The sequence below is a fragment of the Meriones unguiculatus genome, chromosome 4 (assembly GCF_030254825.1).
Source record: "Meriones unguiculatus strain TT.TT164.6M chromosome 4, Bangor_MerUng_6.1, whole genome shotgun sequence".
NCBI classification, from domain to species: domain Eukaryota; kingdom Metazoa; phylum Chordata; class Mammalia; order Rodentia; family Muridae; genus Meriones; species Meriones unguiculatus.
In genome coordinates, this window is record NC_083352.1 from 87,237,983 (window position 1) to 87,254,375 (window position 16,393).

The following is a 16,393-nucleotide window of genomic DNA, read 5'->3' on the forward strand; positions in this document are numbered from 1 at the left end:
AACTCTCACTACTGCATGCTGGAAATTGAACCCCATGTTTTCTGGAAGAGCAGTCAGTGTTCTTAACTTCTAAGCTATCTCTCCAGTCCAGCACCCAGCTTTCTTTTTTTTAAACATGAGTTTTCAGAATCAAAATCAGGTCATTTTTCAAACTCTTCTGCTTCAGGAACAACAAGGCTTTCTATAGAGCACTCAGGGAAGTTTCCTAGTGTTTGAGATAACATTTTAGGAGTAAAATAGGGATGGTCTGTCCTCCTTCCTGTATATGTTTTAAACTATAGTATAGACTTATTTTTTTGAGACACTCTTGCCTAGGCCACTGGGTACTCACCAGTGATCTTCCTGCTTCACAGTCCTTACTGTTGCTGGAGTTAGACGCATACAGCACCATGCTTGGCAACGTGTAATGATTTTGTTATTGTTTTTAATTTAAAAAAATGTTTTATGTGTGTTGTTTTGCTTGCTTGTATGTCTGTGACCCGTGTGTGTACAATGTCAATGGAAGCCAGAAGTCAGCGTCAGATTTCTTGGAGCTAAAACAGAAGAGTGTGAACAGCCATGTGGGAGCTGGGAATTAGACCTGAGTTATCTGGAAGAGGAGCCAGTGAGTGCTGAGTCATGTATTCAGCACCTTACCTTGTTTTAAGACAGGTTTTTCACTGAGCCTGGCGTTCACAAACTTGGCCTCTTTGTCTGGTTAACAAAGCACAGGCATCCTGTCCTCTGCCTGGTGCCAAGATTACAGATGTGTGCTGCAGCAGCAGCAAGCCTTTTACATAGGTTCTTGGGCCCTTACGTTTGGGCAGTGAGCATGTTCCCAAATGAGCCATTTGCCTAGCCTGTTGGTTTGAATTTTGAAGAAAAAAAAATGTAGAACACTTCATAAATGTGTATGTCATCCTTGTACAGGGAGCATGCTAATCTATTTTTCCAGTTGTAGTATATGTGTTGCTTAAGGGAGCCACCTGCACTTTCAAAAAACAATTTATTTATTTATTTATTTATTCATTCATTCATTTATTTATCTACCTGTTTGTTTATTTATTTATTATGTATGCAATGTTTTCTCTGCATATATACCTGCGCACCAGAAGAGGGCGCTAGATACCATTATAGATGGTTGTGAGCCACCATGTGGTTGCTGGGAATTGAACTCAGGACCTCTGGAAGAACAGCCAGTGAGTGCTCTTAACCTCTGAGCCATCTCTCCAGCCCCGCATGCATTTTGTTTTTTTTTTTTTTAGGTGAGCCAGAGTGGAATCTCAAAAGTCATGCTGGTTTTTGGTATTTGTACTAAATTATTAAGTAGTTCTGGCCAATGTATCTTATTTATAGTTTTTGTTTGTTTGTTTTTATTTTTATTTTTTCGAGACAAGGATTCTCTGTGTAGCCTTGGCTGTCCTGGACTAAAGTAGACCAGGCTGACCTGGAACTCACTGCCATCCTCCTGCCTCTGCCTCCTTGAGTGCTGGAATTAAAGGCGTGTACCACCACACCCAGCTTTAACAGTTTTAAAATTTCTCCTGTGCATTTTTTTTTCCTTTGTTTTTTGAGATAGGGACTCTCACTGTATAACCCAGGTTGGCCTGAAACTCCCTGTGTGAACAAGGCTGGCCTGGAATTCATAGAGATCTGCCTGCCTTGGCTTCCTCTGTGCTGTCATCAATGGCATTTGCCACTAGGACTGGCACATATTTCTTTTTTAGTACTTGTTTTTTTAAGGTAATTGTTCCATAAAGCCATACAGCTTTGAGGCTCAGTGATTAAGTACACATGAGTTTGATTCTTAGCATTCAGGTCAGGCAGGTCAAAACCATCTGTAACTCCAGTTCCAAGAGCATATTATGGCCGTTTTTAGCTTCTGCAGGCACTGCACACATATGGTGCACAATTCATATACTCAGGCACACATACATATAGATATAGATACATAAATTGGTAAATAAATCTTCAAAACAACTCACAGCACTATGAATACTTTCATGGTTATGCTTAATTTACCAGTATGACTTTTGATATGTATTTTAAGTGAAAAACTATTTTGAAACTAGAGGAAGAAAATTGAGGCTTGTAAAAATGTAATCCACTTTTCTTCCTGCAGCTGATGTTAGTAATGGTGCAGTAAAAAAAGAGTCTTCTAATAAAGAAGTAGCAAGGATATGGATAAATGACATGAAAATGAGGAGTTTTTCTCCCACCATGGTAAGTTTCTAATAGTAGTATTACTGTTTATGTGAATATGGAAGTTACTTGGCTAAAATTACTTTAGAAAACATCCTCAAGATGGCTGTGGTGGTACATGCTTGAGATCCCAGTACACTGGAGGCAGAGGCAGGTGGATCACTGTGAGTTTGGGAGGCCAGTTTGATCTACAAAGCGAGTCTAGGACAGCCAAGGCTTCAGAGACACCCCAAAAAACAAAACAAAACAAACCCAAAAAACATAGAAAGAAAGAAAAAAGTCCTCAGTGTGCTAGGTGTGGTGGTCTGGCCTCTAATTCCACCAGATGCAGGTGACTTTCTGAGCTCAAGGCCCGCCTGGTTTCTATAGTGAGCTCCAGGACAGTTGGTCAACACAGGGGAAAAAGAGAGAGAAGTTGTCAGGAGCTTGTTGAGTGGGTAGGCTGATTACAGGAACTCAGGAGGGTTGATCACATGCGGTGGTGCTGCAGGGATGAGCCTTTATATTCATCTACCTGGCCGGAAAAATGAGAGCATTTTTGTTGTAAACCTTTAATAACTTGGTGGGGTCCAAATAAGTGACTGGTGAGGAGCTGTGAGTTGTTACATTTTTTTTCTTTAACTGGCAGTGCTGTGTGCCTCAGGTCAGGTGACTATGAGTTCATCAAATAGTGTTTCTAGAGTGGCGCAGTGTCTGTAAGGACTTTCCTTTATGGGTTCCCTTTCAGTAAGCATAGTATTTAGTACCATCTAGAATAGTATAAGGAATTTCAAAAGGTACAGTGTGAGCAGAGTGTGCTGGCACATGCCTTTGAAAACAAAAAGGAACAGTAAAGGCTCTGGGTCATAGGTATGGTTCTATGGTGGACTGTGACAAGGATTCAGAAGAAACCACAAGCATTGACAGGCGCTGAGGAGCTGGTGGCTCTGTGTACAGGTCAGCAAGCAAAGGCACACCAAAGACATGGCAGTGGGAGCCTGAGCTCTATCGAGGTACTGAGGTTTTGAGGAAGATGGCTGGGAAAACAGGCAGGTAGACAGGATGGTGTAAGGAATATTTACAAAATGCTTATCCTTGTTAATATTTGCACATTCTCTAAAATCTTGGTTTGATAATTTGTTCAATGGGGTGTCCTACCTTTTGTCCCTGCACTCCTTACTCTTTCAAGTCCTGGATTGAAGAAAGAGACTGAGGTTGGAAAGAGATATGTGACCAGTGGACAAAATAGTTCCAAATGGTGACTGGAGGGGCAGAACTGAGGTGGCTCATTTGTATGTAGGTTGACATGATTGCTTTCACCGTTGCACATTTAGGAAAGGACTGAAATTTTACGGTACCTCATGTTGTCAAGTTGGAAAAGGTCCCACAAACTCTGGGCCTTTCTTTGTCTCTGACATAAGATTGATTGTACTTTTGTGTTACAGAAGGTTCCTGTTGTTAAAGAGGAAGATGAACCAGAAGAAGAAGATGAGGAAGAGATGGGTCATGCAGAGACCTATGCAGAGTACATGCCAATAAAATGTATGTTTTTGGAATTTGTCAAAACGAAAGACTTGGGCTCCTGTTGAACTTCACTGTCTTAAACGGTTACATGTCAGTGCCTGACCATGTCAGTTGCCTTAAGACTTGGCAGGTGTGACCTGTGAACAGTTTCTCTTCTTTTCATCTTTTATCTTTTTAGACAAATTTTTGAATAGTCCAGCTCATCTCAGATCGGCAGTCCTCTTGCCTCAGCCTCAGAGTCGCTGGGCGGGATTGCGGACATGCGCTGCCACACCTGGCCGTGGCTTAAATGGGATTGTGTGTCAGAAATGTCTTTGGAAAGTGTTACTGTCTTTTCCCTCTGAGACAACTTTAGAACTCTGTTTGAGGTTAACGTCTTTAAAAAGCATGACTGAAATTTCTTGGGTTTATGTGTTGCTGCTAGTTAACTTTGCTTATGGAAGCATTGATAATACAATCAAAGCAAATTATCCAGACACAAATATGTATCTTAAGTTTACACTAGTTTATGTACCTTACTGAAATCATAGACACTTTTTTTCCCCTACTTTTTAGACAGGGTTTCTCTGTGTATCAGTGCCCTAGCTGTCCTGACTCATTTTGTGTAGCAAAGATCTACCTGCCTCTGCTTCCCGAGTGCTTGATTCTTGAAGTTTTGTTTTTTCTTTGAGATGGGTTCTCAGTGTGTATCTGCCTTGGAATTCTTTGCCAGGCTGGCCTGGAACTCATAGAGATCTACTTGTCTGAGTTCTTGGAGTGGTGAGCTGCCATGCCTGGGATCTACACCCTCATTTTTGTTTTGTTTTGGCCTTATTGAGACAGAATCTCTGTTTTAGCCCATGCTTGCATTGATCCTGTTGGAATCCTGGGATTATAGTTGAGTCACTAGGCCTGAGTTCATTGTTTTGTTATTGTTAATGTTTTTTTTTTTTTTTTTCTCTTTTGGGTTTTATAGACAAGGGTTCTCTGTGTAATAGCTCTGGCTGTCCTGGAGCTTACTTTGTAGACCAGGCTGGCCTTGAACTCACAGAGATCCACCTTCCTCTCCCCAACTGTTGGGATTGGAGGCATGCACCACCACCGCCTGGCTCATTAATGCTGTTTTTCTACCTTTTGTATAATGTGAGTAACTTTTTGGTGGCCAGTACATGAAGTTGGACGTTAACTTTTATTTTTCTGTATGGAAATTTTTTGCTATATGAAAAGTAATAAGTGGAATATCTGTCTAGATTTTTATTTTACCTTTTTATATCAGGTCTCCTTGTATTCAGTTGTCATTTAGCTCATGGACTAAATTCCTCTACTACCTCATGTCCCTTAGTAGATGAGACTAGTGGTATGCATTACCATATCCAGCTAAGTCTGGCTGTGTACGGGGCCTGGCATGAAACACTGCCTGCCTGTGCCTCTTGAGTAGCTCTGCTTTGAACTAGAGTTTTTAATCCTCAATCTCTAAGACTGTAGTTAGTTAGGTCATTTAGTCAAGTTAGAGTAGTACCTAACCATTACCTTACTTTATATAAAAGCTTGTAGTGAGCAATTACTATTTTCACTGTTGTAATACAAATATTATACTATTTTGTAATAAGACTGAAAATATTACTAGAATGATCTTTCTTTATTTATTTATTTTAGTAAAAGTTGGTCTGCGTCACCCTGATGCAGTGGTGGAGACTAGCTCTTTGTCCAGTGTCACTCCTCCTGATGTTTGGTACAAAACCTCCATCTCTGAAGAGACCATTGATAATGGCTGGCTCTCTGCGTTGCAGCTCGAGGCAGTTACCTATGCGGCCCAGGTAACTAGTTAAGCTCAGTGGTTTATCTTCGAACAAAGTCTTAAAATCTTTCATTCGTTCATTCATTCATGACAAAGTCGCTCTGTGTATTCGTGGTTTGTAGACTAGGCTGGCCTTAAATTCCTGTGTCTGCCTCCCCAGTGCTGGGACTAAAGGCATGTGTCATAATGTCTGGCTCATTTTATTATTTATTTATATGTATGTATGTGTGTGTTATGAGTGTATTTCACATGTGTCTATAATGACAGAGGCCAGTGGAGGTAGTCCTAACTACCTCTAACTCTAGCTTTCACCCCTAAGCTAGAGTTACAGGCAGATGTGAGTCACTTGACCTGAGTTTTGGGAATCACGCTTTAGGTACCTAAAGGTTCCAGGACAGCCAGGGATATACACACACACACACACACACAAAAGTTATATATTAGGAAAAGAGAAGGTGTGATAGGGATCTGGAGAATGCCTTCTAGTAGGAATGAAAAGCCATGACCTTCTGGGCTTTTACCTGGCAATATTGTTAGTAGGGAGACTGCATGAATTTTTGTGTCTAGGAATCTGAGGCATCTGCTTTCTTTCCTGCTGAAAGACTTGAGGGTCCATACTGTTGGGAGTAGTTAGTGAGCTTGCAGTCCTGCACTGCTCAGGTGCTATCCCTTATGTGCCATGTGAGCAGCCGTAGCTTCAGTTATGCTTGAAGGGATTTTGTTCAGGCTTTATTTCTGTTGGGTAAGCAGTGCTGTCAATGGCCCACTGTTGCCATGATTAAGTATCATGTGAAAGTTGGCATATGACATGTCAGGCAGGTATTCAAAGGAATAGGGGAGCCACTTCACCAGTTTGTTGGCTTTGCATGGCAGAGTAGAAGGAAAAAATAAAATACTTACATAGACAGAATATCAATGCTTGGGCTCACTCTAATTTCAAATTGCATGAAAGAGCAGTGATGACACTTCTGTGGTTGTTTTAATTGGGTAGGAGCTTACTTACTGAAGCAGCTTATCAGTAGCTAACTCATTCTTCCAACTTCTCCCTTTTTAGCAACATGAAACATTCCTCCCTAATGGAGACCGTGCTGGCTTCTTAATAGGCGATGGTGCTGGTGTGGGCAAAGGCCGGACGATAGCAGGGATCATATATGAAAATTATTTGTTGAGTAGAAAAAGAGCATTGTGGTAAGTTCCAAGGGGTTGGCTGACTGATTACCATGGAAGGATGAATTTAAATGAATATATTTTGCATTGTCATGATCTGACTTTATTTCTTAGTTCTATCCAAAACTACAGTTCAAGTTTTATTTGGTTTACTTTTTTTTCCACAGGTTTAGTGTATCAAATGACTTAAAATATGATGCTGAAAGAGATTTAAGGGATATTGGAGCAAAAAACATTTTGGTCCATTCATTAAATAAGGTATGGAAGCTTCCCTGATCCAATGCATATTGGCTCATGTATGAGAATGGGAGTAATTTTTTTCAGGGAGTGGGAGGTGGGGGGAGTTGTTACAAGGATTGAATCAACTCTTCCACATAACACACAAGCCATGGATGTGTTCATAGGAGACAAAGTGGGCATGGTCCCTGGTATAATGGGTTTGTTTTCTTGCTCTCCAGTGTCATATTTGTCTTAGTTTCTGGAGTACTTTGTATGCCTGTACATGTGTAGTGTGGGAAAGCATTACACCATCACTGTGGTCAGCACATTTGTATAGGCTAGAGGGAGTCATTCTGTTTGTAAACTATGGTATTTATCTGACAACAGACTTGGATGACTGTTTGTGTTGATGTGGAAAAAAGAAAATGGGTGTCTGTTTGTAACACACATTTTAGAATTTTAATACTTACCTAGCACATCCTGTTGTTCTAAGACTGTCTTAACCATATAGCCCATTTTGGTCTCTAACTCACAATAATCCTCTTGCCTCAGTGTCTCCCTAGTGCTGAGATTAAACATGTGACGTTGCAATCCTTGCACAAGTCTTGTCCCCTCTTAATATTTATTTATCGATTGATTGATTGATTGATTGATTGATTGAGACAGTCTCACTATGTAGCCCTGGGTATTGTGGAACTCACTATGCAGACTTAAGCTGGCCTCAGAGCAGATAGAAGTCTGCCTGCCTCTGCCTCCTGAGTGCTGAGTTTAAAGGTGTGTACTACCAAGTCTAGCTTCCTGGCACAAATCTTAACATTAGTGCTGTGTGCCTTTTGTTGGTTATAAAGTTTCGTAGAAACCTTTCCCTACTAGTCTTGAAAATCAGAGAATGTATATCTGCTCTTCATGTTTATCTGTGGCCCATTGTTAGGACCCTGGTTCTCACTGGCTTTCCTTATGGTAGGTCGTCAGATTTTCAGGTTAGAGTATATGTGGTTGACTAGATCTGTGATTAGGGTGCTATATTGTGAATGACTGCAGTTCAAAACTAAACCATGCACCTGACAGTGTAACCAAAGGGCATACTACTCAGAATGCTGCTGAAGGTGCTGGGAATGAAACCCAGGGTAGGATGTTGGGCATGCTAAGGAAAGTGCTCTATCACTGAACCACACCCCAGTCTATTTGCTAAAACTTGTCTTGTTCATATTTCCTCTATTCCTCAACTCAGTCATAGTGCTTTGAATATGTAGTAGCGTTGAGTGCACAGCTGGTATGTGTGGAGCCACTGCTCTAACTTTCATAGAAAAGCTGATTTGACACTTTTTTGTGTTTTTTGTGATAGGTGTGCCTCTATGTAGAGTGTTTTATGAGTTATGTGTATTGATTTGTCAGTCTGTCAAACCTACTATGTTGAATCTCAGAAGTTAGTAGATACTTCTGCAGGGAGGTGCACTAACTTAATTCTTCCATTTTGTTTTATTTTTAGTTTAAATATGGAAAAATTTCTTCTAAACACAATGGAAGTGTGAAAAAAGGTGTTATTTTTGCTACCTATTCTTCCCTTATTGGTGAAAGCCAGTCTGGTGGTAAATACAAGACCAGGTTAAAGCAGCTTCTGCATTGGTGTGGTGACGACTTTGATGGAGTGGTATCCTTTAATAGAAACTGCACTTTTCTTCTTTTCTTCTTCTAGGGGTATTTTGAGACAAGTTTCTCTGTGTGGCCTTGGCTGTCCTGGAATTGCTTTGTAGACCAGACTGGCCTTGAACTCACAGTGAACTGCCTGCCTCTGCCTCCCTGAGTGCTAGGATTACAGGTGGGTGCCACCATGCCTGGCTTGAAACTGCTGATTCTTAATGGAATAAAAGTTATGTGCAGATAGACCTTTAAAAAAGTGAGATTTAAGTGAGTTTTTTGAGATGATCACTTTAATGATTAGAGCCCCAGGAAACTGCAAAGTCATTGTCAGGTGTGGGGAGTGCTTCATCCTCCTCTGTTCCCCACTGGGGTTCCCGATGCCTATTCCCGTGGTAATGCTTGAGGAGACCGAGGAAGCAGTGCTTACTTAGCGGTTCCCACCTTTATTGCGCACAGTATAGCTGTTGCTCTCCTGAGGAGGAACTCCAAGTTCTAAAATGTTGTTTTAAGTTGCCAGTTGTTTACAGTTCACTGAAATTCTCCTTGTAATGGATAGTTCTTGCCTCAGTGGGTCCTCTCCTGCTTTCTAATAAGGAAATTCACAGCTGGAGTAAATACTATATTGAGAAGATGCCTCAGAAGCTGCAGAACAAGGAAAGGAATAGAGCCGAGGTACAGAGAAGTCTTCATTTATTAATGGAATCTTAAGACCCCTGTAGGCCCCTATGCTCATAAACCACACTCTTGAATAGTTTCTGCCCTGTGATATGTTCCTCAGCTCTTCCTTACAGATAGTGTTTGATGAATGTCACAAAGCAAAAAACTTATGTCCTGTTGGATCTTCAAAGCCAACCAAGACAGGCTTGGCTGTTTTAGAGCTTCAGAACAAATTGCCAAAAGCCAGAGTTGTATATGCCAGTGCCACTGGTGAGTATACTCTTAATCAGAATAATATGTGCACACTACTTTTGCAGCTATAATATTTTTGGGTGTTTGCCAGGTGCTTCTGAACCACGCAACATGGCCTATATGAACCGTCTTGGAATATGGGGTGAGGGAACTCCATTCAGGGAATTCAGTGATTTTATCCAAGCAGTGGAGCGCAGGTAATGAGGCTTGTTGCACTCTTCTGCCAGATCTGTTGCTGTGTGGAAGTTCTGCTTTGTTTATTGATAGTTACTGTGTTTTAATTTTGTTCAGAGGTGTTGGTGCCATGGAAATAGTTGCTATGGATATGAAGCTTAGAGGAATGTACATTGCACGACAGCTGAGCTTTACTGGAGTGACCTTCAAAATTGAGGAAGTTCTTCTTTCTCAGAGCTATGTTAAAATGTATAACAAAGCAGTCAAGCTGGTAAGAAAGGTTTTGTCAGTGTTTTTAATGTGCCCGATAATTTTCTAAATGAGTCTTATCCATTGAAACATTTTCAACATACAAGAATGTATTGGGGCTGCAAAACAAAAGGAAATGATCACAGTTGCTTATTTGACCAATGTCCTTATTTTCTGTTTTCATTTTATTCATAAATGACAACCATTATTTTAATTCAGACAGAATTCACAGTTACAGTGTAACCATATCCTAAAATGATGGCTTTAGGTAGTGTATATTTTGAGTATGTACATTTATGAGCATCGAAAAAGTTGTCCAGAGACTCCCAAGTGACTGCATATTATTTTGGTTGTAGGAGTCTCTTTTAATTTTTGTGAAGTCTTATTATGTCATTGTGGCTAGCCTAGAGCTCCCTATACTTTGTAGACCAGGCTGGCCTCAAACTCACAGAGCTCCTCATGCCTCCTGAGTGCTACAACTAAAGGCATGCACCAACATGTCTGGTTGAAGGGGTCATTTAAGTAATGACATTCAGAGATGTATGCAAAATGTTGTCTGTGTATTTTCAGTGGGTCATCGCTAGAGAGCGATTTCAGCAAGCTGCGGATTTGATTGATGCTGAGCAGAGAATGAAGAAATCAATGTGGGGTCAGTTCTGGTCTGCTCACCAGAGGTTTTTTAAGTACTTGTGCATAGCATCTAAAGTGAAAAGGGTAGTGCAGCTGGCCCGAGAAGAGATCAAGAATGGGAAGGTAAGTTGGATTGTATCGTCTGTTCTCTGCTGGTTAGTCTTTGTAGAATGAAGTCTTCTACTTGACATACTGTTTTGTTTTATTTTGTTTTTTGAGACAGGGTTTCTCTGTGTAGTTCTTCTAGAACTCACTCTGTAGACCAGACTGGCCTCAAGCTCAGTTCCACCTGCCTCTGCCTTCTGTGTGCTGGGATTAAAGGTGTGCACCACCACCTGCCTAGAATAGTCTTTGTTTGGTCGTTTGTTTGGTGTGTGTGTGTTTTTTTTTTTTCTTCGAGACAGTCTCAACATTGCTCTGGCTGTCCTGGAACTTTCTCTGTAGACCAGCTGGACTCAAACTCGAAGATACCTGGAGCTGGGATTAAAGGCATGCACCTCTATGCCTAGCTCTGAAATAATCTTTTAAGTGGATACTATTACAGTAAAGTTTTATTTTAATGAAATTTTAGTTTTAGTTTGGGTTTGAGACAGTTCTGTAACACAGGCTAGTATGATTTGATGGGTTGTCGAAGCTGAACTCACCATAGTAATCATCTTGCCTCATCCTCCCAACTCCTAGGATTGCAGGTGTGCACCACTATAACCTGCCTTGTAGTGAGAGTTTGAAATGTTCATAAAAATCAAGTCTTTCATTCCCAGCTCTCTGGAGGCAGAGGCAGGTGGATTGTAGTGAGGATTTGAGATGTCCATTAAAATCAGTTCTTTATTAACAGCTCTTGGGAAGGCAGAGGCAGGTGGATCTTGTGGGTTCGAAGACAGCTTGCTCTACAGAGTAAGTTCCAGGACAGCCAGGTCTGTCTTGAAAGAAACAAATAAATGAAAGAAAGCAACCAAAAACTTAAAAGTGCCAGGTAATTTGTGTGTATGTGTATAGTCCCAGCACAGAAGATACAGAAAGTAGAAGATCTCAAACTCAAGGCCAGCTGTAGCTATATCATAGTTTGAATTGGGCTTCATGAGACTTTGTATGAAGACAGAGTATGTGTACACACACTGCACACACGTTTGTGTGTGTGTACATAAATATACAAAGAATGCTTGTTCAGAAATATCAGCATAGTATAACAAATAAAAATGCAGCGTAGTTTGTCCAACAGTGCTCTTTTCCTTCATAACTATAAATGTGGTTAATTACCCTAAGCGTGATTGCCTTGGTTGTTTATATATCTGCTTAAAACAAAGGGTTGCTAGTGGTGATGCATACCTTTTATCCCAGAGTTTGGGAGGCAGAGTCAGGGAGAGCTTGAGTTCAAGGACAGCCAGTGCTATAGAGATAGATAAAATACACACACACACAAACCACAAAGCATTATAAATTTCAAGAGGTCAGGGACATTTGTCATGTTCTCTATTACACATTTCCTCTAACTTTCTCTTTGGGAATGGGAGTGAGACGGTCTCTACATAGCCCTGCTGTTCTGAAGCGCACTCTGCAGAATAGGCCTGTCTTGAATGTACAGACATCTGCTTGCCTCTGCCTCCTGAGTGCTGCCATTAAAGACAGGTGCTGGGGATTAAATTTCTGGCTTTCTCCACTTCTTGACATATCATACCTCATATAGAATAAATGAAGCCCAAACTAATATAATGGGTTATTTTTTTAATTTTTTTTTTTACTAGATATTTAACATGTTCTTTGGTGTAGAACCATAACATGTGACTTATAATTATGTATTTTGTGTTTTTCAGTGTGTTGTAATTGGTCTACAGTCTACAGGAGAAGCTAGAACTTTAGAGGCCTTGGAAGAGGGTGGAGGAGAACTAAATGATTTTGTTTCAACTGCCAAGTAATTTTTTAAAAATCTTCTTGAATGTTAAAATAATGAACCGTTAATATTCCCCCCTCCTTTTTTTTTTTTTTGGTTTATATCTATCATCTTTAAAAGTTCTTATCTGAATTTTTACAGTTTTCTGCTTTCCTTCATTATACTAAATTATGTGGAAAATTATAGGTAAATAGCTTGTAATTCTGAAATGTGCATTTTGGCAACTTTACATAGAGTATTTGGATTAACAGAACTGGCTTTTGTTTTGTACATCTTGAAGCTTGTTTAACTTCAGATTTAGTGCTGTGTGAAATGACCGTAGTTTTTTAAGTGGCACATAGTTTGTTATAATGTAATAAATTGTGCTCTAAGCATTTGGTACTGGGGAATGGAAAGATGGCTCGGTGCTTAAATCTATACTGCTCTCCTAGAGGATATGTCTTCAGTTCCCAATACCTATCTATAACTCTTAGCTCCAGGGACTCTATGCTCTCTTCCTATCTCTGAGGGCACCTGCACTACCTCTACATCATATCCATAAGCAGAGGCACATATTGATAATTGTTGAAATAAATTTTTACAAAAACAAAAAGACATTAAAATTGCAAATCCTGAAAGCTGTTAATTGAATACCAGCCTTAGTTTCTAGCACTGGGGAATGAGAGGCACACAGGTCTCCTAGAGTCCAAGGCCAGCCTGGCCTCCATAGTGATCCCTGTTAATTCAGGGGGCTGGAGAGATGGCTTAGAGTTTAAGAGCACTCACTGCCCTACTCTTGGAGTGGACCTGCCACCCATGTGGCTCCTCTCAACCACCCGCAACTCCAGTTACAGGGTATCGGACACCCTCTTCTGGCTTGGAGGCTGGTGAGCAGTCGTGTGGTTCACAGGCACACGTGAAGGCAAATAACCATACACATAAAAAAAAAAAATAAACAAAAAAATTTTTTTAGAAAATGCTAAGTCAGCATGATAGCTTTGAGGCTGTCCTTCTAATCCACTTTGGGGGACACAGTGGTCTGAGGACTCCTGTCACTGAAAATGGCTTATGAATTATGTTTCTGTTTTGAATTATTAAGAAACTTGCCACTTACGCCAGACAGGGTGCCACATGCCTGTAATCCTAGCACTCTGGGAGGCAGAGATAGGTGGATCTCTGAGTTTGAGGCCAGCCTGGTTTACAAAATGAGTCCAAGGCTACACAGAGAAACTCTGTCTCGGGGAAAAAAAGAAGAAACTTTCCACTCTTCACATATGAAGCTACTGAGCAATTAAAGTGACTGTATAGTAGGTACATTTATGTTGTTAGTGTGAAACTCTTCAAGTTTCAAAGACAGTTTATAAAAATTTAACACATCTTACTGATTACACACTGAAGCCTCCTTTTGAGGTGAGTAAGCATATTACTGAAATTAGTTTCAGTAGCCTCTCTCTTGAGTTCCTTTTCTGTAACGGTCTTGCTCTATATTCCAGGCCAGTCTTGAACTGTGGGCTAAAGCCATCTCCTGCCTAAGCCTCCCTCCATAGTTGTGATTATAGTCAAGTACTGTTGTAGCCTCCTTAAGCCCTTTAGTTTCAATAGCTTTTTGTGTATGGGTAACTATGTGTATGTGTGTACACCTGTGGTAGTGCATACAAATGAGTGTGCAATACCTGCTCTTGTGTACATCCTTGTAGACAGCATACTGTGTACAAGTAGTAGCGATAGTAGTGAGGTGAATATCCCACTCTCTTGAGAGAGGCTCTTTGAACTAAAGCCCTGCTATTTCAGCTAGACTGACTGGCTAGTGAGCTCTCAGCATCTGCTCTTTCCACCTCACCCAATGCCTGGGTTACAGGCATACAGAGCCGTGCTACGCTTTTAATTTGTTTGTTTGCTGGGGATTTGAACTCTGCAAGCTCTTACCCACTGAGCCATTTTCCCAGTTCCTGTCCCACTGTTTAATGTAAGCACTAAAAAGTATAAAAGATGGGTTTGTGTCTTATATAATGCTACTGGACAGGCTTCTCTTAAAATTCATTTGAGCTGAGTTTATGAATATTTCTTAAAATTGAATAATTTGTTCTTTCAAATATCTTTAGTAATACTTACGTCAATAAAGTAATGTAAGTAATGAGAATGTGTTTTACTTTAGGTAAAGTCATTTCATAAGACTTAGAGATATGAAGTAGTAAGGTTCACTGCTTTTTTCCTACAGAGGGGTATTACAGTCACTCATTGAAAAACACTTCCCTGCTCCAGACAGGAAGAAACTCTATAGTTTGTTAGGAATTGATTTGACAGCTCCAAGTAACAACAGTTCACCGAGAGATAGTCCTTGTAAAGAAAATAAAGTGAAGAAGCGGAAAGGTGAGTGCTTTTCTTTATTTAGTTGATACTTAAAGTGCTGTTGGGCTGAGTTTTAATGTAGCTGTGATTGTGCTCCTTCCTCCCTCCCTCCCTCCTCCTCCCCTTCTCCCTCCCTCCTTCCTTTTCTTTCTTCTTCGCCTTTTGCTCAGTGCTCTGAGTGAATGCACAAGTGTTCCCAACTTTCGTTAACTGGTTACTCTGTCTAGCACTTAGGAAATTGGAACCTTTCAGCCTTGTGGGAAGGTTAGGGTTGTTGTCCTAGGCTCACTTAGTCCTTGTGCTGTTCAGTGAACATGGACTTGGCTGCTCAGTGCACCATCCTCCCACCCTGTTTTTCATAGTACTGGATAGTGTTTCCCTGGGGTTATAGACTTCATGTTTGCCTTGCTAGTTAGGCTTAAAAGGCCTTGCTTAGTGTAGTTCTTAATTGTTAGGAAGTGTATTCACTCATGTTTGTTAATCAACTTGTGATGTTGTAAACTAAAATTTGCGATTGCGTGTTTTCTGTGCTGTTTGACTTTCAGAAGTTTAGATTCTGATACAAAGGTTTCGATGCTCCCGTCCCTTCAGGGTGCTAGCCTCTTGACTTAGCGCACCAAATAAACCTACAGTGCCATAGGCTCTAAATAGTGACTGACACTGTAATTTCAGACGTGACAAGATGCACATTCTTTATAATGTTTTCTATTACGTTTGCTTGTGGCTTCACATGTGAATGTGAATGTGGAGGTTAGAGGACAATGTGGAGGAATTGATTCCCTCTTTTTACCATGTAGGTTTTGGAGTCCAACTCAGCTTTCCAAGCACTCTGTTTGTGGAACCATTTCAGTGGTTCTCATATTTGTAATGCGCCTGAAGCGAGCATTACAAATTGCTACCACTGTAACAACCTGCGTGTTTTAATTGAGTTGCACATGAAGTAATGGTTTTCTGCAATCAGTAGTGTCTTAAGAGTAGCTGATGTGCTTCTGGATCATAAGAAGTTATGTTTTCTCTGTTATGTTCCATTAATAAGAGAGCCTCTTGGAGTTTTGATTTTAGTTTCTGAGTATTCCCAGTCTGTTTTGTTAAATAGTACATAATTCAAACCACCAACTTATTCACCTTTAAAAATGGGATTTTTATGGGCTGGAGAGATGGTTTAGCAGTTAAGAGCACTGGCTGTTCTTCCAGAGGACCCGAGTTCAATTCCCAGCAGCACATGGTGGCTTCTCAACCATCTGTAATGGAATCTGATTCCCTCTTCTGCTGTGCATGAAAACAGTGTTCATATACATAAAGTAAATAAATAAATATTACAATGAGATTTTATGTATTAGTATGTCTTGTCTGTATCTCTCTCCAACCCCCCCCTTTTTTTTTTCCTTCAAGACAAGGTCTCATTATATAATCCTAATGTGTCTAGAACACTATTTGTAGACAAGGCTGACTTTGAACTGAGACCTGCCTTTGTCTGCCTCCCAAGTGCTAGGATTAGAGGCTTGTGCCACCATACCTGGCTTGTTAATTTTTCTAGGTATTTCATGTCTTGTTCTAGTTCCTCTTGTTCTTCTCAAAACTACTTACCAGGTAATTGTGTGACTTAGATTCTGTTTGCAAATTTTATGCATGCAGCTCCTCATTTTCTGTCAGTTTTGAGTTTGTAGTTTCTAGTTTCTTGTTGAGTAGCTGACCATAATTGAATTCCTGGTTCTTGTGTACTTGCT

The 16,393-nt window shown here is 40.5% G+C and overlaps 1 protein-coding gene and 1 pseudogene across 3 annotated transcripts in view; one reads left to right on the plus strand and one right to left on the minus strand.

Moving 5' to 3' along the window:
• Sbno1 (strawberry notch homolog 1) overlaps nt 1-16,393 on the plus strand; it is a 60,255-nt gene that overhangs the window by 17,704 nt on the left and 26,158 nt on the right. For 2 of the 3 annotated variants that reach the window (XM_021644193.2, XM_021644194.2), the window contains exons 5-16: nt 2,102-2,202; nt 3,606-3,702; nt 5,320-5,480; nt 6,516-6,649; nt 6,796-6,886; nt 8,337-8,498; nt 9,280-9,415; nt 9,489-9,594; nt 9,689-9,842; nt 10,391-10,573; nt 12,262-12,359; nt 14,536-14,687. In XM_021644193.2, the coding sequence (XP_021499868.1) occupies nt 2,102-2,202; nt 3,606-3,702; nt 5,320-5,480; nt 6,516-6,649; nt 6,796-6,886; nt 8,337-8,498; nt 9,280-9,415; nt 9,489-9,594; nt 9,689-9,842; nt 10,391-10,573; nt 12,262-12,359; nt 14,536-14,687 (1,575 nt within the window). The remainder of the gene's footprint in view (nt 1-2,101; nt 2,203-3,605; nt 3,703-5,319; nt 5,481-6,515; nt 6,650-6,795; nt 6,887-8,336; nt 8,499-9,279; nt 9,416-9,488; nt 9,595-9,688; nt 9,843-10,390; nt 10,574-12,261; nt 12,360-14,535; nt 14,688-16,393) is intronic. The other variant, XM_060382348.1, reaches the window with a different exon arrangement.
• LOC132653923 (U6 spliceosomal RNA) lies at nt 865-965 on the minus strand (annotated as a pseudogene).